The sequence below is a fragment of the Carettochelys insculpta genome, chromosome 5, assembly GCF_033958435.1.
Source record: "Carettochelys insculpta isolate YL-2023 chromosome 5, ASM3395843v1, whole genome shotgun sequence".
Taxonomy (NCBI): domain Eukaryota; kingdom Metazoa; phylum Chordata; order Testudines; family Carettochelyidae; genus Carettochelys; species Carettochelys insculpta.
The window spans coordinates 26171152-26196247 of NC_134141.1; the positions used below are offsets into that span (position 1 = coordinate 26171152).

Consider the following 25096-nt stretch of genomic DNA (forward strand, 5'->3'; position numbering starts at 1 on the left):
AGGGTTTTACAAGGTACATGAAAGCTGTTAAGTCCCCTCTCTGTCTTCCCTTTTCCAGACTAAACACACACAGTTTTTTCAGTCTTCTCTCATGGGTTACATTTTGTAGACCTTTAGTAATTTTTGTTACTCTTCTCTAGATCTTCTTCAGATTGTCCACATCATTACTGAAACGTGGCATCCAGAACTGGACCCAGAACTCCAGACGAGGCCCAATCAGTGCAGAGTAGAGTGAAAGAATTGCTTCTTATCGGTTGTTTATAACACGGCTGTTAATACATCCCAAAATGATGTTTGCTTTTTTCCCCCCCAACAATGTCAGATTGTTGACTCTTATTTAGCTTGTGGTCCACTATGACCCCTAGATCCCTTGCTGCAGTACTCCTTTCTAGACAATCATTTCCCATTTTGTACGCATGAAACAGATTGTTCCTTCCTAAATGAAGTACTTTGCATTCATCATTATTGAACTTCCTCCTCTGTACCTCAGACCTGCTTGTGTATCCCCAAGTTTTACCACCTATTCCACAAACCCACTCCCTGCAAAGCTTAACTCTTATCAACCCCAACTATCCCACCCCCCATCCCCAGGATTTACCTAACTGAAACACCAGCTCCACGCACTGTTCCTCCACGTCCCCCTCAACCCCACTCACTCAGACCATTTCTCCACTCCTGCTTTATTGCTTTTGTGATCTTTGCTTTGATAATTAAAGATGCTTTCCCTTTGCGGGGTCCCTCTCAGTTCTCTTGCTCTGCAGTAGTTCCTTTGCAGGATTGAAACTGCAGTTGTAAATATGGCTGCTCATGTTACAAATTCATTCAATTTAGAGTCAAGTTATACTTGCTAGCTCATATTTAGTTTCTCAAATCCAAAAATTTCTTAGAACATACTGTATACGTTGATGGGAAAATTAATAGAATCCTCAGAATATGGTACTGTAATGTTTTACGAACAAGTCAGTGAAGGTAAACACTTGCTACAAAGCAAGAGGAGAGCAGGGAATAATCAAAATATGCTTCCAAACAATGGAGTAAATCATTAAGCTGTTCAAACTGTAGGAAAAATATAGGATTCTTATTTGTTCCTCAGATATTAAAAAATGTAGGGCTGAAATTGCCTAATGTGCCCTTACCGAACGTAGTTGGGTTTTAATTGTGAATAACTACTGAACTACATTTAAGTTTTTCTGTTTTAATTAAAGACATTCATCAGCTGAAATAAGGAAGCAATTTACCCTCCAACCAAGCCTTGCACAGTTCTGTCAACGAAGCATAAGCTCCTCTGGCTCCATTCAGCTGGTAAGTACGGCGTTTAAGTTTTTTATGTATAGTTTTTTACATCTATATTGATTTATGTTTTTAGATTCAATTCACTGGACCCTTCCATGCAGCTGATCGTGCATTCCTTTGCATAAGGCTGTAATAAAACTACTGCAACATGAGCTGTCGCAACTTATGTTGGAAATAAAAAAGCAGTCCAGTAGCACTTTAACAAAATAATTTATTAGGCGATGAGCTTTTGTGGGACAGACCCACTTCTTCAGACCATAGCCCTACCAGAACAGACTCAATATTTAAGGCACAGAGAACCAAAAATAGTAACCAAGGTTGTCACTGGATTCAGTTGTGTCTTGGATACAGAGCCAATGGAATGTCTCTAGCCAAGGTTTTGAATAGTTAGCCATAGAGAGGAAAGAGACATGAGTGGACGTTTACCTTTATACTATTCCACATTAGAGCCTTTTCAGGAAAATTCTTCCATGCCAAATGCTAAATTGGAGGGCAGTGGGGGTAGGGCTGTCTTCTTCTTGCATGTGCTAACAACTGAATGGCCTGATTCTGGTCAGCTCTCTGCCACAGGGGGCCAGTGGTCAAACGGTACCTCACCTCCTGCTGCTAAAGCAGGAATGTCCAGAATGACCCCGCTATCCATAAGTGAGGTACATGCTTGAATGGGGAAGGACTATGGCTCTTCTCTTTCTCTCTCATGCTAGTCAGCTGAGCTGCCTGAACAGGACAGAGGTAGCATGCCGAGCCATGTTCAAAGTGGCACAGTGGGAGTACTGGTGTACTCCACTTGACATCACCGGCCACGTTCTGCTTTTGTCAGGTGCTGCATGGGCCCTCAGCCTCTTCTCCAACCTGCCGGAGGTCACAGAGGGAGGTCTCTAGCTCGCTTATTTTAACAAGATAAAATGTATTCTTTTGAAAGGTCCCTCAAAAAACAGGGGAGATTTGCTGTGAAATAAAACTGGAATGAGATTTTGACCCCTTTCTGAGTAGCAGTCACAGGAGGCAGAGTGTGCCGCACCGATTAAGAAAACTGGAACTATTGTAAGCATTCACTTCCTGTGTGTCAGGGCTTACCACTAGCACTTTGCTCACTTCCTCAATTTGAAATGCTGTGGTGAGGAAGGGTTTCTTTCTTCTTTTGCCTTCAGTAACCTGCTTCTGCTGTTAGGAACTTTAATAACATTAAGTTTGACTTCCTGTAGCCACCATTTTGTGAGCCGTCACAACTTACATGCTTCTAATCCATCACCTAAAAAGGTAAGTCCGCTGGACTGATTTGTGGCTATTTCTGTAGGATGATTAAATTGCTCTTCATTGGATAGAGTGTGTTGTGTGAGTGTTGTGGGGGAATACAGCAGTATACCATAAAATGCAACGATGACATTTCTTTTGAAGAGCTAATTTTTTTTCAGTTAATTTTGTAAAATCTGTTTAGTTTTATCCTTTTCACCTCTTCTTAAAAGTCTTAGCTAGAAAATGTGAAGAACTACAAAAGTTAAAAGCACACAGTTCAAATGACAAAGATTATTATTGCCACCTGAACTAGATAAGTTAGAAACCAAAATAAAAGGTGATTAAAAGTTAATTTGGTTGGTGAAAGTGGGTGGTGTAATGTTGGAAACTAAATATAATGTTTGACTTTAAAACTGGATTTTTATAAACAACATTTTCTTTTCAAAACTGTCTTCAGTGAAAAATGATTACAGATATAGGCATTTTAAGTTACTTTACCTCATTTGTTTTTAATCTTTTGTAAACTAATACTATCCAACATTCTAAAAGATGTCTGCAGGTCCATGACTTATTTATTGTTAGGCTGTCCCTAACAATAAAATTATTCTTGAGACTAAAAATTGATCCCAGTTAATTGCAGTTTTAGTTACACTGTTAAACAATAGAATACCGATTTAAATTTATTATGAGTATTTTTGGATTTTTCCTCTACATTTTCAAACATATTGACTTCAGTTACAATGCAGTATAGAAAGTGTAGAGCACTTACTTCATATTTTTTTGATTACAAATATTTATGCTGTAAAAAGATAAACAAAGGAGAATAAAGCCTACATGCTGAAGCAAGAAAAGGCATGTGAATCGTTAACATTTCTGTTATGTAAGTGTTTTGCAACACGAGCTACAACAGTGACAAAGTGCTGTTCTCACTTTCAGGTGACATTGTAAATAAATGGGCAACATTATCTCTCATAAATGTAAACAAATTTGTCTTTCATAGTAAGTGGCTTAAAAAGTAGTAGTACTGACTGGGCTCCTGAGTTCTAATGTCTTACATTGTTTAGTCTGAGTGCGCTTACATGAAAGTAATTCTATGTTTGTAAATTACACTTTCATGATAGGGATTGCTCTATAGCATTTGTAAGAGTTGAATTGAAAAATATCATTTTTATAAATATACTGTCTTTTACCATTTTACAGTGCAAATAGTTGTAATCAAAAATAAAGTGACCAATGGATACTTTATATTCTGTATTGAAACTGAAATTAATATATGTGAAAATATGAAAAAATCTGAAAATTTAATACATTTAAATTGGCATTCTGTTATTGTTTACCAGTATGCTTAAAACAGCAATTAATCACATTTTTTTTAATTGAGCTCATTTGTTTTGAGCTAATTGCTTATGTTAACTGCAATTGACAGCCCTACTTATTACATAATGCTTCACGTAGCAATTGTTCTAAAGGATTTTGAGGATATTTTAAGTTGTATTTTGAATGCCATGCCGGAGACTGCCTGAACTTAGTAGCTATTGAACATCATATGTAGATAGTGTGTCCTACTGTTCCACTGAGACAAAATTACTGAATCTCTGTATGCAGTGGTATTGATTACAGAGGATCTAGAGTGCTAGTGGTATACTGATTATGGAGGATATGGAAATATAGGATGAAATTCTGGCACCATTGAAGTCAATGGGAATTTATTTGCATCAACTGGACCAGGATTGGAGCTAATATTTGTCAAAAATCCATTTGCTCATGAGTTATTGTTCCCTTTAAAGAACTGGATTGGCCCAACCAGCAAGCAATGGGAAGCATATCGGGAAAGACAAGTATGTCAGTAACAGCAATCCAAAGACCAAGCTCAAGTCCATATCAATCTTGCTGAAGGTGGTTCAGCATCAGCTAGCCCTGTGGTCTTTTAAAAGCAATTGCAAAGGATCCCATGATATGATTTGACAATCTTGTAGTAGGGATTTCTGCACACATGGAAAGCTTCATGAAATGCCCAGTGCCAACTATGCATACATCACCCGTGCTCAGTAGACATACTTGTCCATATTATAATGGCAGCACATATAGCAAGTATAAGCATAAGGGTACTCTCAACATTTCTAACAATATTTATCTATCAGTCTATCAACCAATCAATCTATATTTGGAGTGGAAGTGATGTAGCTGAGCATGGAGTTTCATGATGCACGTGCTACAAATATAAACACTTGCTACTGAAAATACACTCAGGTTCTAAAAATGGGATATGACTGATGCAGAAAAGGGAAGGGTAGAATAGAATCTAATAAGATGCAAACAGGACAAAGCAAGAATTTTATAAAAAATTCACTCAGTCAACCGTAAAATACTTATATTCTATTTTTGTATAAGGGAAGGGCACTTTTCATAAAGCTGGACCCAAAGAAAACAAGAAAGACAAGAAAAACAAAACAAAACAAAAACAGAATTTCTTATATTTTACTCCATCTGTACATAGTTGAAATGCTTGTTACTTTCACTAAGTTTTCCCTAAATAAAGACTTCAAGATTTGGCCTGTAGTTTTATTTGCATGGAAAAACCTTGAAATGCAAACAGAATAAATCTCAGAAGGAGTAGTTAGTAGTAATAACTGTAATACCAAATGTAAATGGTGTAATAGTATACGAAACATCAAATGTCTTATTTTTTTTAAAATTGTTGGATATTTTTGTAATCCCCACCTATAGGACAATATGCATGGATTATATGATTTCTGTTTAAGCCATTTATGTTTGGTACATTTAGGAAACTAAAAGTTTTGCAATATTTGGGCTACTGTTATGAGACTGTCCTTGTTCTTGATAGTCAAGGATACTTTAAGAGGCTTGATAAATATACTCCAATGGACATTTGTACATTTAGTTATTCTAATCTTCCAGCTATCTTCAATGGGTCACTCTGTACTTAGTTTTTCATGGACTTCCTCTGAGGTCACAGAAAAAGAAAGATTATCTTAAACTGTGACTTTTATACCACTTCATTGTTTAAAAATGAAGACCTATAATCAGTGCTTTTTTGTGCTGGTACTTACAGGTACTGAGTACTTGCACTTCAGCAGCCCCAGCCATGGGATTGGCTGTGGATGTGGGGAAGGGAGCCGGCTGAGTACTGACTTTAAAAAAAATGTGCTGTGTACAATGGGGTATAAACAGTCTTTAAATTTGGACAGCTGTTTTGTTGTGTTCATACATGCAACCTATTTATTTTAGTTACACAGCAAGGAAAATATAAAGAGCAATACTCTCTGCCTAAGTAGTAGCTTGTATATTTGTATAAAAGTATGTATAGTTCCAAGATGCTGCTTCATATTCTTTTTCCTATTCAGCAGTAGAAATTCTGTCACTATTGTTGTGACTGTGCAAGTAAAAAGAACCAACCGCTTGATAGTATGTGCCACTGAAAGAGTTCACATTTGAACTTTGCTCTGAAAAGGATGTGCCAGCTAAGAACTGCAAATTAGGTGTGACTAAACAGCCTGTGGCTTTATTAAGTTACAGCATACATATACTAGAAAAGTGGCAGATCCTCGAGGTTTGTGAAGATGGTGACAGCAGTTAAGTGCCTTTCTAAAGATTTACTTTGGTAATAGTTGGAAAATACCATCAAAGTAAGTTCTATACGAGCAAGGGATGGAAAAACAACTCTGCCTTTAGATTTCGGATGGTAATCTTATTGGGGGTCCCACGGATTAAATTTGGGGTTCTGAGTGCCCAGCAGTTTTGACAATCAGGATCAAAATATTTCTGGCAGGAATCCAAATAGTGAGTCATTTGATCATTTTCTCTTGGACTGTTCGATCTGGGCATCAGGCTTTTCAGTACTTGCCTTAGCTACTGCTACTGCTTTAGGGATTCAGTCACCGTGGGTTGAATATTTCTGTTGCCTTTTCTGAGGATGTTAGGTGCCCTTCAGCTGCTGCCTACTTGCTGGCTGTTTCCTGACCCTGCCTCTGGGTCTCCTCATGGGAATGGAGAAGGACCAATCTGTCTCTGCTTCTGTGCCCTTCCCCACGAGTTTAATGATCAGCCTGTGCTGGGAGACTGAATGATTGCATGGCTTGAACTAGTCCTCACTTCCACCAGTCCATGAATATTCTGAATGAAAAGGAGCTGGAAATTTGGACCTAAGTTCACTGTGTTTTATTTTTCTAATTGATCTTCCCTCCCTACCCATTGTGTGCCTTCCATTTTCCCTCCCTACCCATTGTGTGCCTTCCATTTTTAGGCAGATCCTTCACTAACCATTTTCTTCTCCAAAGAATTTTACTAGCACTCCATAAAGAAGTAGTGGTTTTTAGGTTTAGCAGGGGGAGTAAGCCTGAGTTTTTTCTTTTAAAAGCTGACATTGCTATAAAACACCTATTTATATTTATTCTCTTCAGCCTCAGTTTTATGACGCAGTGGAGCCAGTGGACTTTGAAGGTTTCCTGATGACACAGCTGAACAACTTAGATTCAGAAACTGTGCAAGAACTGGGTGACTTTCCTGAAGATGATTTGGAAGTTGTCTTTACTCCGAAAGAATGCAGGACTTTTCAGCCTTCCTTGCCTGAAGAAGGGTAAGGAGAGCATCTCTGAAATACTGTGTGATTAAAGCGCTCCTGAAAAGGACTTGTAGAGATTCATACACTTCCAGTTCAGCAGGGCACTTATTTACATTCCTGACTTTAAGCATTGATTTTCAACAGAGCTGCTCACATATTGAAGTTAGGAATATACCTAAATATTGCAAAGAACTGGGGAGCCCATGAAAATATTTATCCAAAGACATGGGTGATGGTTGTGATCTAACTGGTGGAAGAGGGTTTTGTTTCTGAGACTATGTAATTTTCTCCAATAAATGCATGAGATATGACTGCAAGTTACTGAGTTTTTACATAGAGGTATTTAATCAAATTGTAGCTAGTTAAAATGATGTTTCTAAAAGTTGAAGTCTTTAATTATCCTCCTACTAGAAAATGCCTCAGTCAATTTCCCGCCCACATCACACACACTTTTTGCATAACTGCTAGCACTCTAGAGCTCTCTAACAGAGCCTCAACGTGGGAGCCACTTTCAGTCTAAAATTGTTCCACTCACCTGTTCTCTCCCTTGCCTTCCTCCTATCCATCTCTCCCAACCCCACAGAACTTACTGGGCAATCACTAGGTCTGAACAATAGCTCACTGAAATCTAGGGGGAAATTTTCCAGTGGCTTTGATAGACTTTGGACCAGGTACCAATTTGCCAAGCACTGCCACTGCGTGTGTTTATGCTGGCAGGAGTAGAAGTTGTAGCAGCATGCTTAAGCTACTTAGAAGAGCACTGTTCTTCTCTAAAAAAAATCTAGAATAGTTAGGGCCCTTATGCACATATTACTCCTGTTGAGACTAAGGGGTTTACATGTATATAAGGGCTGAAGAATCAGCCGTCTATGGGTTGGACCAGTCTAAACCAGCTTCCTTCATCCAGCAACATCTCTAGTCCAGCACCAATGGGTGCTCCTGGGTTGGAGTACTCACAGGGAAAAGCCCTGTGCTCAGTAACACTTCCCCAACCCTCTCAGAGCACCACAGATATTTCATTTACTGCATTCAAGCTCAGGGCGGGAAGGAGGGAGTAGGGACTGGGAGGGGAGCCAAAGAGTGGAGCCAAAGAGCCTCATGACCAGTCATGGGGCTAGACAGCTACCTTATCTCTTCTCACAAATACCCCCTCTCCCAACATCTGCTCATAGACTTGCCCATCTCCTGCAAATTCCCTGGTTCACGATTGGTGAAAGCCTAAGAGTGTCAGCCCATGGAGGTTCAACCTATAGTAGCAAATTCTACACTTGTCTATAATCTATAGAAGTGTTGCAGTTGTTGTAGGAGTTAGGAAGTGGGACATATGCAGTCGGGTCTAAGAGTTAGGAAACCAAACCAAGGGTCAGAAGCTGGATGTCTCAGCCGTGTGTCAAACCAGAATCTGAAGCACATACCTGCAATCAAGGACAGTAGAAGTATATCTAGGCTTAAAGGTGCACCAAGGCGAGCTCTGTCTCAATAACAAACCAGAAAGCCACCTTTTTGTACCTAGGGGCCTTCCATGCTTCAATAGTACTTCTGGACCAATCAGAGTTCTGAGGGCACTGCCAATCAACTCTTCTGTGGGTGCCATTTCCTGTGGTGCACAGTACCTCAGGGTTTACAGAGCTCTGGTCGGAGTTGTACTATAGCTGCTAGTTGGCAGCGTGGAAATGTGGCTCCCCTAGCAGCCTGCTGATATGGGTTCTGGTCCAGTTAAGCTGTGCGGAATTTGAATCTGAGTCATTTAAAATAAATCACTTTATTTTGACATCTGCCTTTGGTGTGTGCAGCTGCATTGGTAGCAAAGGTCCTTTCCTGCTGGTATGTCAGCTGCTGAGGCCAGATAAAGTGTTTTTTGAAGTGGCGTGCTTGCCCAAAGTGAAAAGGCAGGTTTCAGGGTAGGGGGAGAGGAGGCCTTAGCAACTCTGCAGGGGCTCTAGGAAGTTCTAATGATGCCACTAGACAGAATCGTGAGGGAGCAGATTGTCAGCTGTGTGGGACTGTCATGGATTTTAAAAATTCTACAATGATTCGGAGAAAGAGCTGGATCCATCCTGGCTTGTTAGGGTTGTTGGCAGCTGCCAGAGAATCAGTGGCAGGGATTACAGTACTTGGCAACCAACCTCTGCAACAGTCAGCGTGCAGGAGAATGCAGCTGGTGGTCTCCTGTACAGCCTATAAAGGTTTTGAGGTCTGTGAGTACTCCTTCAAAGAGACAGAAACAATCAATAGATCAGTGGTACTCAACCAGGGGTATATGTATGCCTGGGGTTACTCAGCGCTCTTCTAGAGGATATGTTAACTCAGTGTTTCTCAATCTTTTTTATGAATTAAAAAATTAGGCTTATTTTATGTTCATCTCATTTTTTTTTATTTATCCTTTCTGCACAGTCATAAGTACAATAGCAAGTTTATTGCACATAGGCAATTTCTTCCAACCAACCAGTTATGATTAACTTGTTCAAACAAATGCTGTGTAGTGGTAGAAGAAATTGTGTGTCTGAAACTTTTAGATACTGGGGGTGCTTATAATTTTTTTAAAGAGGTACTTTATGAAAAAAGATTGAGAAACGCTGCTATAGAGCGTGGAAGAAGGAAAGTCCTAGACCTTAATTTCTGGTTTTTATTCCGTATCGCTAGAACTGGCTCTTCATTTTGAATCTGGATCCAAACAAGCCCCAAAACTGAGGGCATGTTTGGATTCAGAGTTGTGGTTGGGGCCATCTCTGTTCCTCTCCCTTATATTTCACAGAGAAAGAGAAGAAATGCAATTTTCTTCTAAATAGTCAATAAAGACTATACAGTAGTTTTTAAAAAATGAAGCAGTCCACACACTTTCATTGTATTTCTTTTAAGCCTAATGGAGGGTATAGAGGAATGGGCACACCGTTAATTTTTGATGCATCTTGGTCTTGCTGTTTAAAATGTATTAAGATGTTAAATGTGAACTTAAAACAGTCACAGTTTCTATGTGGGTGTCTGAACAATTTGAGCACAACCATATTGCTTAGAGAGAGCAAATTAAAACAGACCAAAAAGAACTGTTGCTGCTGGGCTTCTGAGTGGCTGCGCACTTGTTAATCAGTCTGTGGTGTTGGGCACCTTGTGATCATTCTGACAGGTTGCCCCAGGGTGTCACCATGGAGCCCTCTGAGCTGAGTTCCCTGTTAAGCACTGCACAGGTTCTCTGCGAGCCCAGCTGTGACAGACCCACCACGGCCCACGGAGAGGCACCTCTCCTCATGCCCCAACCTAGTCCAGCCCCTGCCTGCTTCAGCTGGGGGACAGGTCCCCCTCCCTAGACCAAGACCAAGTTCCCTGTGGGGAGCGAGAGCTGGAAGGTGCCCTGGAGCAGCCTGTATTCTAAATTCCTCATCCCTGAGCCCACCCAGAATCTGCCCATCCAGCCAGAGCCCTCACCCCCTCCCCAACTTTATGTCCCAGCCCTGTACCCCTCATCCCCTGCCCTACCCCAGAGCCCGCACACCTAGCTAAACCCCTCACATCTTTGCATCCCAATCCTCTGTCCTAGCCCTGAGCCCTCTCTGACACCCCTTGGCCCCATCCCCACCACATGAATTTTGTTACATGTCACACATCACCTCCATATTGGTGCTCATAACAAAGGTTATTCCACACATGTGGGGAAAAAATAGAGGGAACACTGCATCTGACCCACTCACCTGTGCTCCTTCTCACACTGTGCTCCTGGGACACGTTGCAAAGCCCTCCCCACTTGCACTGACACCAGCATTCACACGTGTGTGGAATGTCATCAGCTTTCACACAGGTGAGGACACACTCAGCTGCAGTCACATGCAGGATCTCCCAACCAGCTTCCCAGCCTGAGACCCTAGAGCAATACCATCCTACCCTGGTTAAATCTGGTCAATATATGGTATCATACCTAAGCTGTGTCTACACGTGCACGCTACTTCGAAGTAGCGGCACTAACTTCGAAATAGCGCCCGTCGCGGCTACACGCGTCGGGCGCTATTTCGAAGTTAACTTCGACGTTAGGCGGCGAGACGTCGAAGTCGCTAACCTCATGAGAGGATCAGAATAGCGCCCTACTTCGACGTTGAACGTCGAAGTAGGGACCGTGTAGACGATCCGCGTCCCGCAACGTCGAAATTGCCGGGTCCTCCATGGCGGCCATCAGCTGGGGGGTTGAGAGATGCTCTCTCTCCAGCCCCTGCGGGGCTCTATGGTCACCGTGGGCAGCAGCCCTTAGCCCAGGGCTTCTGGCTGCTGCTGCGGCAGCTGGGGATCCATGCTGCAGGCACAGGGTCTGCAACCAGTTGTCAGCTCTGTGTATCTTGTGTTGTTTAGTGCAACTGTGTCTGGGAGGGGCCCTTTAAGGGAGCGGCTTGCTGTTGAGTCCGCCCTGTGACCCTGTCTGCAGCTGTGCCTGGCACCCTTATTTCGATGTGTGCTACTTTGGTGTGTAGACGTACCCTCGCAGCGCCTATTTCGATGTGGTGCCGCGCAACGTCGAAGTTGAACATCGACGTTGCCAGCCCTGGAGGACGTGTAGACGTTATTCATCGAGATAGCCTATTTCGATGTTGCTACATCGAAATAAGCTATTTCGATGTTGGCTTCATGTGTAGACGTAGCCCTAGTGTGGAGAGAACAATGCACAAAGTATGCCTTGTGAGCATAAAGGGCAGCGTGCTGTTTTTGATACAGGCACGCAATTGCCATTCCTATCAAAACAAAAAAGCAGTCATGTAGCACTTTAAAGAGTAACAAAACAATTAATTGGGTGATGAGCTTTGGTGAGACAGACGGACTTCTTCAGATCATAGCTGAAAAAGTGGGTCTGTCCCTCCAAAGCTCATCACCTAATAAATTGTTTTGTTAGTCTTTAAAGCGCTACATGACTGCTTTTTTGTTTTGATAGAAAACAGACTAACACGGCTATCTCTCTCACAATTGCCATTCCTGTTGATGGAATTGTAGTAGCTGTGGCTTGCTGCTTTAGAAATCACTTGGCCAAGAGTTTTTAAAAATTTAGACCTTGTGTTCAAAATCCCGTATGACTGATCCAAGTTAAACATTTTTATGCAGTCAATCTATACTTATTAATCGTGAATTTAAATATAAGTATTTTCCTCCTACTTTTCCCCTCAATTGTGGATATTTTTTTCCTTTTTGGTTTTCACATGGAGAAAGAAATATCTAGTTTGATAGCATGTAATTAATTCATAGAATCATAGGGTTGGAAGAGACCTCAGGAGGTCATCACGTCCAACCCCCTGCTAAAAGCAGGACCAATCCCAATTAAATCATGCCAGTCAGAGCTTTGTCAAGCCAGGACTTAAAAACTTCCAGGCTGCATCACTGTTTTGATCTGCTTTTTTGTGTGCGGACACACTCTTTTGGGAGAGATCTTCCAGAAGGGCTTCTTTCGAAAGATCTCTGCAGTGTAGACATAGCCCTAGGGATGGAGATTCCACCACCTCTCTAGGTAACACATTCCTGTGCTTCACTACTCTCCTGGTGAAATAGTTTTTCTTACCATCCAATGTAGACCTTTGCAACTGCAACTTGAGACCATTGCTCCTCATTCTGTCATCTGTCACCACTAATAACAGCTTTCTCCATCCTCTTTGTAATCCACCTTGAGGTAGTTGAAGGCTGCTATCAAAGCTCCCCTTACTCTACTCTTCAGTCTACTAAATAAGCCTAAATCCCTCAGCCTCTCCTCATAAGTCATGCACTCCAGCCTTCTAATCAAATTTTCGTTGCCCTTTGCTGGACTTTCTCCAATATGTCCACATCCTTTTTGTAATGGGGAGCCCAGAACTGAACACAATATTACATGAAAGTGTGTTTAATTACATGAATGACTATTTTAAAATGTGTCGGAGAACAATTCTAGTGTTTCTTGCATATGGGATAGCTAAAAAAATTGCACAGAGGATACTTTCATTTAAAATAATCTTATATAAAATAATTCATATAATACTGCTGTGACTTCTAATAATAAACTATTGCTTTCTGGGCTGGATTAGAAACCATTAATACTTTGGTATTTTGGAACTTTTGCTTAAATAGATGATTACAAATATTATACTGTTTCATTCTGGATCAAGGTAACTTTTTTTTAATTTTTGTTTTTTAGATTGTAGGCTCTAGTGTTAGCGAAGAGTAGCCATGTTCTCTTTTACTGGAAAAATGTATAGATTCAGGCTGGGTAAAGTCCTTACAGGCCCTGTCTCCAGTACAGGGACACTAATGTTTTGGTAAGTAAGTTGAGACAAGTTCAGCTAACCATTTTCAACAAACATTGTTGAATTATGTGCAGACAGCCGCTTGTAACACAACCCCAGCTGTGTCTGGGTGTTCATGTCTGCAAGGGTAGCCTCTGTTCTTCGAGAACCTCTTCATCGCTATCCCACGGTGCCTGAGCAAGAGGCTGAGTGTCTGAAGCACATTGCACACACAGTAGCACATAAGGTACTTCACTCAAAGGTGTCCTGCACAGAGAACAGGGAGAACGACCCACTAGCCAATGTGGCTGAAAGGATCTTAGCTACACTTGAAAACTAACCAACCAACCAACCAACAAAAAATGCTGTACCAGTTACAGAAAGAGTTACTGTTTGCACATTTAGGGTATGTTTGCACTGGAGCTGTAACATGTAATTTTCATCTTAAGTACACATACCTACCTCAGCATTGATTGAGCTAACCAGCAAAAAGTAGGCATGTAGCTACAATGGCATGAGGGACAGGACTGCCTCCCTGCCTTGAGCATGATGTCTCTGAAACCCTGGATTCATGCCTGGATGTTTTCTTTTGTTCTGTAGTATTTTATGGTTGCCAAAAAAAAAAAAGATTGTGTTAGTCTTGTATTCATGAGCTATCTAGAGTGGTAATTAAGTTAATTCTGTTAAAACCACAACAGCAGCAAAAATTCCAGAAAGACAACACATTCAGTACAGATGAATCTCCCTCTCAGATGTGACAATGTTTTCAAAGTTTTAACGTAAGTTTTTTTTAATTCTCTTTCCCAGAGTTGAACTGGATCCACATGTCAAGGATTGTGTTCAGATGTATATTCGGGAGTGGCTGATTGTGAATCGAAAGTAAGTTACATATTTTCAAATAGCAAATACCTTGCTGTATTTTAACATAATAGGTTGTTGTTCTAACTAATCCCATAAAGGCGGAATTTGAATTGCTGAAGGTAATAGTGCATTTTCAGTGTAGATGTAGCCCACAAACTCTGTGATCACAGTGTGGAATTACCTTAGAGCAGCATTTCCTAAAGTGTGGTCCATGACCCAGTACCAGTCCTTGGGGAAAAAATACTGGTCCTTAGAAAATATACAGATTTTCTCTATGTACTATTATTATTGTGAATAAATAATAAACAGTGAACATTTATTCATTTTTTCATTTTTTTAAAAATGTGTTTATATTTTTAGGCCGCAAAAAAAGTACTGAAAAAAACCGGGTCCCAACTATATAAAGTTTGGGAAACCCTGCCTTAGAGTAAAGGCTTTGTAGACAATAGAGGTTTTTAGGTTCCATATTGTTAAAATGCTTGGCTTTTCAAAATGCTATTGAACCTGTATTGCTGAAGAGTTTGCAGGAGATGGAGAAGGAATTGCATCTGCTGTGCTGGTTTCATTTATAAGGCTGGATCACCTTTGTAGGTTTGGCCCAAGAACCAGGTTTCAAAGATTATTTTAGAATCTCTTATCAGATAACAGATGTAAATGTTTTTTTTCTGGACCAAAGCCAGGAGTATCACTTTTGAATAGACTGTCACTGCTTCCAGAACATGTCTGCACGCTGGAAATGGCTTTTTGTGGAGTTTGTCAAATAATCAACAGGGCTAGCCAAGTACAGTTTGTTCAAATGCAGAATCAGTTAAGTAGATTTGCTGGATTCACTTCCTTCAGCAGTGAAGTGGTTAGGGATCAATTTTGTACTTAAATTAGCTTATTTGACATTATTGAACTAAGGGGAAGCAAAATGTGGGTCGAAATTGTGCACTGCATGTTACTTCTTTAACCTCAGCCGAGAATTTTCACATAATTTCCACTTGAGACTTGAAAAAGAACCACAGTATCAGTAGCATAAACATAAGCTCTGTCGCTGTCTCTCTCCAATGAGAATTGAGTGTGGTCATATGATTGTTAGCATACTGCCAGAGTCAGCTGCTACTTTCAGCAGTTGCAGAGTTTTCTACTTCCTCAGTTTACAGGGAACAATGCAATTCAGGGTGCAGAGTTGGTGATGTACCTATTAAGATCCCCTTTGCAACAGCCTGAGAATTGTTAATTGCCTCAACTCCCATTAGCTATTTTCAGGAGTATTTAAAAAAAAAATTAAAGGGAGACAAGGTAGGATCTATGCTCTGCCTACCGGAGTTCTCCAGGCTGAAGTGCATTGTTTGTTAGCAATGCATTGTTTGTTTGGTAAATTAATTAGATCACATGGCTAGGTTTGGCTGAATTCAATTTTTCTTCCTTGTAATTTTGACTTTTTTATTTTTAAATTATTTGTGTGAGTTGGAATGTTTTAGTTGTACACAACTATGGATTTAAACAGTTATTTTTCATGTTGAGTAGTAACAGAGAGGAAGCCATGATTTTTTGGTTTTCATTTATCTGAATTTTCACAGTTATAGGAAATGGTGGGCAGCACTAACAGTGTGCCAGAAGGAGACTCCCAATATTGACAGCAAGCTCACAGGCTGCGTCTACACTAGCAAGTTCTTTGGAAAGCTTTTTCAAAAGAAAGGGGCTCTTTTGAAAGATCCAGTGGAGCATCTACACACACAAAGTGTTCTTTCAAAAGTGAATCGAAAGAATGTGTCACTCCTTTCGAAATCGCTCTTCCTTTCCTGTGTCAGGAAGAGTGCTCTCTTTCAAAAGACAACGTGTGTAGACTCTCCACAGGCCCTTTTTTCGAAAGAGCAGTCCTCAAGGGGCCTGTTTTTTTTTTAATCCCTGACCCATTCTTTCAAAAGAGTGGGGGCTGTGTGGACACTCTCTTTTGAAAGAGCAGACCGCTCTTTTGATACATTTTTTAGGGTGTGATGCAGTCTTTTGATAGAAGTTCTTTCGGAAGAGATCTTCCAGAAGGGCTTCTTTCGAAAGATCTCTGTAGTGTAGGTGTAGCCACAGAGGGCTCCCAGCAGTGAGGAGTAGGGTAACCACCTTGTCAAAATTCAAAAATGGGACACATGCAGAAGCCATGCCACCTCTGTGGCCCCACCCTCTGCTCTTCCTCTCCCCCTTAGGCTTCCAGTTTGGCCGTGGGGTGGGGCTCTAAACTTTCTGCATGTACCCCAACCCCTGACCATGCTGGAAGCCAAGCCAGGCAGTAGTAAGAGTGGTAAGAGCTGCCTAGGGAGCTTGGACTTTTTTGGGGAGCCCCAGACCCTCTGTCTGCCTGTGGCGATGGGCCATGGTGCCTGAATCCTGCCAAGACTAAATATAAACTTTAAAAAAAGAGACAATGGAATGTTGAAACTGGGCTGTTTGGGTGAGGAGCAATAAGTATTTGACATCTGCATCGGGGCTGTCAGATCCCAAATGCTCCAGATCACATAAAGCCCCAGCCAAGCCAACAAAAAACAACATTCATGATGTTCAGGCTGCAGAATGAAACACTCAGGAGCGTGGAATGGCAGCCGAGTTTCTGCAGACACCATTAAGTCTGGTGTCTAGGGCCCATCCCTAGCTGCAGTACAGGCTCACGTCTCTAGGTCCAGCCAGGCTGTGCATCCCTGATCCTGAAGGCCACGTCTGTATTGTACTGCTGTCCATACATAGACAAGCCATTCGCTAACATTAATAAGAGTTTTAGGTGCATAGGTGCTGACGAAATCAGCATTCTTCTCTCATGAGCTTTGGAGGGTTCATTTACACATTGTCACGAGTCACTAATTGTAAGTTATCAGGGGATTTCAAGCTGAATACCTACAGTACACTGAGCATAGGTGCGAGCTAACTGCAACTTCCTTAACCTATGATTGTTTTGTAAGTTTATGCCTCATTTAATCCGTAAAGGATTGTGAAATGTCTGTGTGCAAAAATGGTAGTAAGCAGTAAAGTAATAGTGACAGACAATAGCTATATAGAATGCTACAGAATTCTCTGATGAATTGTGTACCTATAGATGTAAATGGAGTCAGACAAACACTATTTCCTACACACAAGCATCCTGAGGCTTATGGTATGTTTTACTAGGTTGGTCACTGCAGTAAATGGAATTATGCATGTATGTTTTTAGTGAATAGTTGCATCAAAAGATTTGACAAATCACAGTAAGAATTGGGATCCAGGAGATACAGACTCTGTTTCTGATTTTGCCACAGTCTTGCTGTGATCTTGAGTAAGTTATTTTAGCTATGCATAAGTTATAATAGTTATTACTGATAACACTTTGGAAAGGCAGTGTGAGGTTCACTTAATATTTATTAAGTGCTTTGAAATGCCAGATGCTCAACATTAAAGAGTAATATCCCAAGTCCCATTAGGCAGAATATTTTTTTTTTTATAATGGACAACCCTCTGATTTCAGGGCATAAGAAAATCATTTATTTCTGATGCTTCCCACTGCAAGTTTTTCCACTGGCAGCACTGGTTTCTTGCAGCACATTACTGAGCACTGGATCTGTGACTGGATAGCTGGTAGATCCATAACTGCTGTCTTTCCTGCACCATTGACTGGGAGTGTAATGGGGGCTGTTCAGCCCAGAGGCTGCTGTATCAGTTGGGAGGGCTCTGCTTTTACTCCTTAGTGTGGTAGTATCTTTCTCTATGCCCACCTAGCATGCCATCATCTCAGGAATGCCATTATAGCCGCGTCTACACGTGCACGCTACTTCGAAGTAGCGGCACTAACTTCGAAATAGCGCCCGTCATGGCTACACGTGTTGGGCGCTATTTTGATGTTAACATCGACGTTAGGCGGTGAGACGTCAAAGCCGCTAACCCCATGAGGGGATGGGAATAGCGCCCTACTTCGAAGCTGAACGTCGAAGTAGGGCACGTGTAGCCGATCCGCGTCCCGCAACATCGAAATAGTGGGGTCCGCCATGGCGGCCATCAGCTGAGAGGTTAAGAGATGCTCTCTCTCCAGCCCCTACGGGGCTCTATGGTCACCGTGTGCAGCAGCCCTTAGCCCAGGGCTTCTGGCTGCTGCTGCTGCAGCTGGGGATCCATGCTGCATGCACAGGGTCTGCAACCAGTTGTTGGCTCTGTGGATCTTGTGTTGTTTAGTGCAACTGTGTCTGGGAGGGGCCCTTTAAGGGAGCGGCTTGCTGTTGAGTCTGCCCTGTGACCCTGTCTGCAGCTGTGCCTGGCACCCTTATTTCGATGTGTGCTACTTTGGTGTGTAGACGTTCCCTCGCAGCGCCTATTTCGATGTGGTGCTGCGCAACGTCGATGTTGAACGTCGACGTTGCCAGCCCTGGAGGATGTATAGACGTTATTCATCGAAATAGCCTATTTCGATGTCGCTACATCGAAATAAGCTACTTTGATGTAGGCTTCACGTGTAGACGTAGCCGCTGAGTGTTTCTGGGAGGGACCCTTTAAGGGAGCAGCTAGCTGTTGCGCCTACTTCGATGTAGTGCTGCCCTACATCAATGTTGAACGTCGACGGCACCAGCCCTGAAGGATGTGTAGACACTATTCATTGAAATAGGTTATTCTGATTTCTCTACATCAAAATAAGCTATTTCGATGTAGCATCCCAGTGTAGACGTAGCTGTGGTGTGTAGACGCCCCCCTGCAGCGCCTACTTTGATATAGTGCTGTCCAACGTTGACGTTGAACGTTGACGGCACCAGCCCTGGAGGACGTGTAGACGTTATTCGTCGAAATAGCTTATTTTGATTTCGCTACATTGAAATAAGCTATTTCGATGTAGCATCCCAGTGTAGACGTAGCTTATAAGTCCTAAATTTATTTCTACAGAACATCTTAACTTCGGTGGCTGAAGCTTTTTCATTTACTTACCTTGATTTTTATTTTATTTTTATTAAATCTCCCTATATCCTGACTGGCTGGATTGTGGTATTTAAAGAAACCAAGGAAATTCAGAAACTTGCACCTTCAAAAAAAAGGGATCCCGAAAGGATTTTCATAAGACCCTTCAAAAACAAACATTTGAATCAGAAACATTGGATTGCAGTGATGCCAGCTACCAGGTATTGGTCTTTGTCTATTTGAATTAGATGCTCAAATATCATAGCTTCCTTTAAAGAAGGCTCCCTGAGCCAATATAGTTATATTTATGTTATGCTTGGGATGTTGTTTATGTTTTGCAGTGTAACTCTAATGTGCGCATTGTTTATGCGTGTGTGTCTTTAAGACAAAGTTCTGTAACCGCTGTTTTCTAGAGTGCAAGTTGGTTGAAGCAGATTCATGGCACTGATGAGTTAAAAACCCCACTGGGCGCCAGTCTGGCCCACTGTACCTCATAGAAGGCTGGCAGTGCTGTATCTCAACTGTTCTTCTGAGTTTTCAGCCCTAGGGTATTCACACACTTATTGCTTTGTAGCTTGATCTTGCACTATAGAAAATGGAAGTTTGCCACTTTCTTCAATAAAAGTAGGTCCTGCTCCGGTGGATGAGCTGAAATATACTGCGTCTTTGTTTCTCTCGTCTACACTCAGTGCACAGCCAGCACTGTCACACTTTGGACTGTCCTGGCCTCCAACTGGGATGAAGAATGCTTTAGTTCTTTTTTGGTCTCTCTTCTTGGAGATGCTGTTGGAGAGGTGGTTTTTGCCAATGTCTTGAGCCTGTCAGTGTTATAGACATGGGATAAATCTGGGCCAGTGCAGATTAAGTTATGGAGTACAAACGATATTACTAGAGAGGTAGCCATGTTAGTCTGTACTCCAGCAAAACAAAGCAGTAGAAATGTAGCACTTTACAGACTAACAAAATGATTTATTCAGTGATGAGCTTTGTGGTCTGTCCCACAAAAGCTCATCACCGAATAAATAATTTTCGTGGTCTTTAATGTAAACCATGTTACTGTTGTTCTTCTACCGTGTGCAATTACCTGATCCCATTCTATGTTAAAAAGTGAACACAGATAACTCTCTTCCACTATTCTGTCATTCTTCTTGAGCAGGGACGCAAGTTGAACAAGGAACTGTGTGGATCACTAGGCTTTTGGGTCCAATATAGTCTCAGCAGCTCATGGCTTGAATTCCTTCACTCCTCCAAATTTCTGAGTGGGACTGGAGGGAAAGGCAAACCACAGCTGGCTCTTCCCCTCCACTCATAGCAGTGGGACTGAGGAGTGAAGCACCTCTCTTGAACTCAGGGACCAGTGAGGGAAGTTCAACCCTCCCAGCTGCCCTGCAGCAGCAAGATGGAGGAAGAAGAACCACACAGCGTGGCTTCTTCACCAGGAAACCCAACTACACAACCAGAGTTTTACTTGGGGGCCTTTAAATGGTGGTGCCACCCCATGAATGATAGTGTCGGCCTACCCTGTACAGCTCCTCAGGCCCAGTGGTCTCCAGTACTGCATAATGCAACAATTTTACCAAGTAACTGGAACATACAGGTTGAACCTCCCTGGCCTGACACCGTTGGGACTGACTGGTCCCAAACCAGGGAATTTGCCACTTGGAGGGGCTCTGCTTTCCCCAGCAACTGGAGCCTCCATGTTCTCCACTCTCCCTCCAGCTGCTGAGGGCTCCACTTTCCTTCCAGCAGTTCTGCTGCCACCTGGGTCTTCACTCTCTCAATGGACCCAGCTTCCGCAGGCTCCACTTTCCCTCCAGTATCCAGGGACTCTGCTCACCCCACAGGGCTCTGTTTTCCCCACAGTGCCCAGGGGCTCCACTTCTCTCCTGGTGGCTCCACTCTTTCCCTGGACCTCTGCCTTCCCCTCAGCAACCAGAGCCTCCACTTCCCCCCACCCTGCTTTCTGGGGACGCTGCTGTCTCCCAGGCCTCTGCACCACGCAAACTCCAGCAGCCCCACTGCCTCCCAGGCCTCCACCTCTGCCCCTAGCAGCTAAGGGTTCTGCTCCCCCAGTGGCTTTGCTACTGCCCAGGGCTCTGTGCTCCCCCTGGTGACCTGGGGCTTCACTCTTTTTCCAGTTGCTCTGTTGCCACTAGGAGCTCTACTGATACCTGAGCTCTGTGCTCCCCGCAGCAGTCCGGTGCTGCCCAGGGCTATGTGCTCTCCCTTAAGGTTCTGCTGTCACCTGGTGCTCTGGTCTCCCAGCCCCATAGTCAGGCAACACTCCTGGCCCCAGCCTGCCGGTTTGTCCTGGTGAGTGCCCCCTCTGGAGCTGCTGATAATGCTGGACCAGGGATGTTGCCAGACTAGGGAAGTTCATATTATGGAGGTTCAACCTGTATTGCCTATTAATTGTGTTAGCACCTGGGGGTCCCTCTCAAGAACTGAGGCCCCATTGTGTTTAGCACTGTACAAACACATAAGAGAATCACTGCCCTTTCCCAAAAGAGTGTATAATCTAAGCACACGACAAGAGGAAACAAGTGCAGAGTACCGGGAGCGGACAGACTTGCTGGGCCACTGGGAAAGGTGGGGGAAGTCCTGCCGTGTGCTCCAGGAATGGGTGGGGCCACAGGTGGCAGGGGTGGAGCTACCCCAGCTAGCCCTGAGAGCCTCCCAGAGTGTGCTGCACAGGGCTCTGGTGGTGATTTAAAGGGCCTGGGGCTCTGACTGTTGCCACTGTGGCTGGGAGCCTCAGGCCTTTTGAATTCCTGAGCCCTGGGGCAGCTGCCCTCTTTCTCCCCACTGTTGGAGGGCCTGCAGAGTACAAGGAAACAGAGAGGAACAAGTCATGTAATCAGCAGTGATCATAACCTCACTGTCTACCCACCCATCACCGAACACTATATGGGCCTTGCAGCATCGGTGAGTTTGAGGAAATATTTGGAAGAGGACAGCCCCAAGTAAAAGCAAGCTCTGAGTAGTTCCACTGTCCAAGTTATCCTCCTTTTGTTAGCAGTTTCATTCGTGTGTGTCTCCCTCGCTCTCCAACAGGCTTCTCCCAGGCCCTTAAATGTGCTCAGTGATGAGACCGGACGAACCACCCTCACTTCGTGTGACTTTGATCTACGCAGCCTGCAGCCTGACCCACGGCTGGGAAATCTGCTGCAGCATGTTAGTGTGGAGGACTTTGAAAGGCAGAACGAAGAAGCACGGCGAGCCAATAGGCATGCAGAGCTCTTTGCCCTCTACCCAGCTGTGGATGAGGTGAGCTCTGAGACCTTCAACATGTGCCCTATAGTGTCACATTTTTACATAGAAAGTCTCAAAAGTAGGTTATTTTCTTCTGACACTAATGAATATGGGAATTCAGAGGGGGGCACTTTCTCTAGTGAGCAGCCAAGTGACATTTTGTATATGTCTGTTGGGGTCTAACTGTGAGTAAATATTTGGCTGTATTTGGCATATTAATTTTGATTCACTGTCCCTTCCACATTGGATAGAATGTGCATGACACCAACTGAAGCTTTATGGACCAGTGATATTTTAGGGGAACAAATTCATGGAGATCATCCATCTAGTTCTTTAGCGACATGTTAGGTGCCTCCCATTAATTGACAGTCAGTTAACAGGAGGTTAAAAATATGTCTGATGAAGATTATTAGGTTCAAGGCAAAAAAGATGTCAACTTGACCAGCTTAATCTAGGTAAACACTACCTGTATCTTGTCTCTATTAGGATTTGGCATTAAGATAGCTCCTGATTTGAAAACCAAACCCTTTTTGGGAATGTAGGTAGTCTGCAGCTCTCTGAGACTACATCTACACTACGAACTAAAGTTGAATTTATTAGCTGGTTTTGTAAGACTGGGTTTTATAATGTCCACGTTGAGTTTCTGCACCCACCCTCAGAGTTGACTTTGTGTATCCACACTAAATCAACAAAGTTTGACTGTTGCAGCAGTGCATTGTGGGAATCTATCCTACTGTTCCCTCAGCCCTGTGGCATTCTGGGTTTTCTTGCTGGTGTGTTATAGGAAAAAGTGCCCCACAAGTGGTTGTGGGTGTGGGTGTGTGATGTCATTTTCTCAGAATGCATTGCCCTCTTTCCGCTCCCATTGAAAACAAACAGCCATTTTGCTGAAGGCTTTTCGCCCAATGAGAGAAATCGTTTCAGCTGTCCTCATTATGCGCTCCCCTCCCCTTCCTCCCTCCATTTCTAGGCATCTGTTGCTGGGCATGTGCTTCATTCCATCCCTTTTAAAGAAGAGTGACTGTAAAAAATAACCTGAATTTAACATGTCAACAGATTACTCAACTAATTTCCTCCCCTCCGCCCCCCACCTCCAGTGTTAAAAAAACACCATAGAGGTGGGCTTCCAAAGCTGAAGCTCATGATGCCCAAGTGGAACAAACTAGCTCCAGGCAACTACGAAAATACTTCATATTATTCTCAAGAAAAGAAGGAAAAGTCGAGAATTCCAAGGGAAAATACACCAAACTGGTGTGCTTTGCAAGGTGAAGCACCCTTAGCAAATGAGCTGAGGGAGCACCCAACTGCCTGTACCAGGTCGACAGGTTGCTCAAGTGTTTCCCCCCACCCCCGGTGAAAACATACCAAACAGGTCACTACTGGGACTGTGGTTCATTGTGTCCCTTTTCTGTAAAAAGCAGTAACTTTTAAAGATAACCTTAGGGAGCACACAGGTGACTGTTCCTTGTCAACAGGTCATTCAACTAATCTTTCCCCTGTGACAATACAGCAAACGTGTATGCTTCACAAGATGAAGTGCCCAAATGAGCTGTGGGAGGAAAGCAGAGAAAATAAGCAAAGCAGCAAAGAAGCAAAATAGGGGAAAAGAAGCAGTAAAAATAAGGGCGCACACAGCTGACTGTGCCATGTCAACATGTTGCTCAGCTACTTTTCCCCCAGTGAAAACACACCAAAAAGGTCACTGCTGAGACTGTGGCGCCCCTGAGCCACATGCTTTGGAAAGGGAGAGTACAGATGGGTTAAAAGCGTGTTAATCTGAATTGCCAGGGGCTAGCCCCGGCACATGTTGTCTCTGAGGGGGCCAGCCCCTGAGTAACCAATTGACATCTTTTGATCGGTTGTGTGCCTTTGTGTGCCCAGGTGGGGAGGGGGGCAGCCCTGAAAAGATTTGCTGCTGGGGACCAGCCCCCCGGCACATGTTGAGGGACTAATCCCTGAGTAACTTCTTGACATTTTTCAATCAATTGTGTGCCTAGCTGCAGAGAAGTCCTGAAAACATTTGCTGCCAGGGAGGCCAGCCCCCCAGTACATGTTGCCTTTGAGGGGCCAGCCCCTGAAAATATTTGCTGCTGAAGTGCAGCCCCCCATGCTTGGTGTGCCCCCAAAAATGTAAACCATAGAAGTCTTCGCCCCACACAGGGCAGGACCTGCTACTGTCTGGAAGCATGGTCTGCACTGCACAGCCGGCACGTGGTGTGGTGGGGCAGGGGCTAGCCTGCCAGGTGCATGGCACCTGTTGGGGAGGGGAGGCTGCCTCATACAAATGTCAAGCACAGAAAGAAGTTCCTCTGCCTCTCCTGCTACATCCTGGGCAGGGAAGAAACCTTCACCCCACACAGGGCAGGACATGCAGCTGTCTGCTGTGCCACTGCCTGGTCCCCAGAGCCAAGCCACCATGGGGTATGATGGAGTGGGGGCTATCCTGCTAGCCAGAATGAGATCCTGGCTGTCCTGATGGCTCCATGCTGAGGCCGTCTTTCATGGCTAGATGCGATCACCACACTGATCAGAAAGAAAATAAATTCAGATTGCTGGGATTCCCATTTCCTACTTCCTGTACACCTGGGCTACGTCTACACGTGAAGCCTACATCGAAGTAGCCTATTTCGATGTGGCGACATCGAAATAGGCTATTTCGATGAATAACGTCTACACGTCCTCCAGGGCTGGCAACGTCGATGTTCAACATCGACGTTGCGCAGCACCACATCGAAATAGGCGCAGCGAGGGAACGTCTACATGCCAC

General features: G+C 43.4%; 1 protein-coding gene across 1 annotated transcript in view; it reads left to right on the forward strand.

Moving 5' to 3' along the window:
• Window positions 1-1210: 1210 nt before the first annotated feature.
• DOCK8 (dedicator of cytokinesis 8) overlaps window positions 1211-25096 on the forward strand; it is a 113237-nt gene continuing 89351 nt past the window's right edge. The window contains exons 1-5 of the mRNA XM_074994083.1: window positions 1211-1302; window positions 6951-7126; window positions 14140-14211; window positions 19175-19298; window positions 22132-22344. Of these exons, the coding sequence (XP_074850184.1) occupies window positions 6999-7126; window positions 14140-14211; window positions 19175-19298; window positions 22132-22344 (537 nt within the window). The 5' untranslated portion in view covers window positions 1211-1302; window positions 6951-6998. The remainder of the gene's footprint in view (window positions 1303-6950; window positions 7127-14139; window positions 14212-19174; window positions 19299-22131; window positions 22345-25096) is intronic.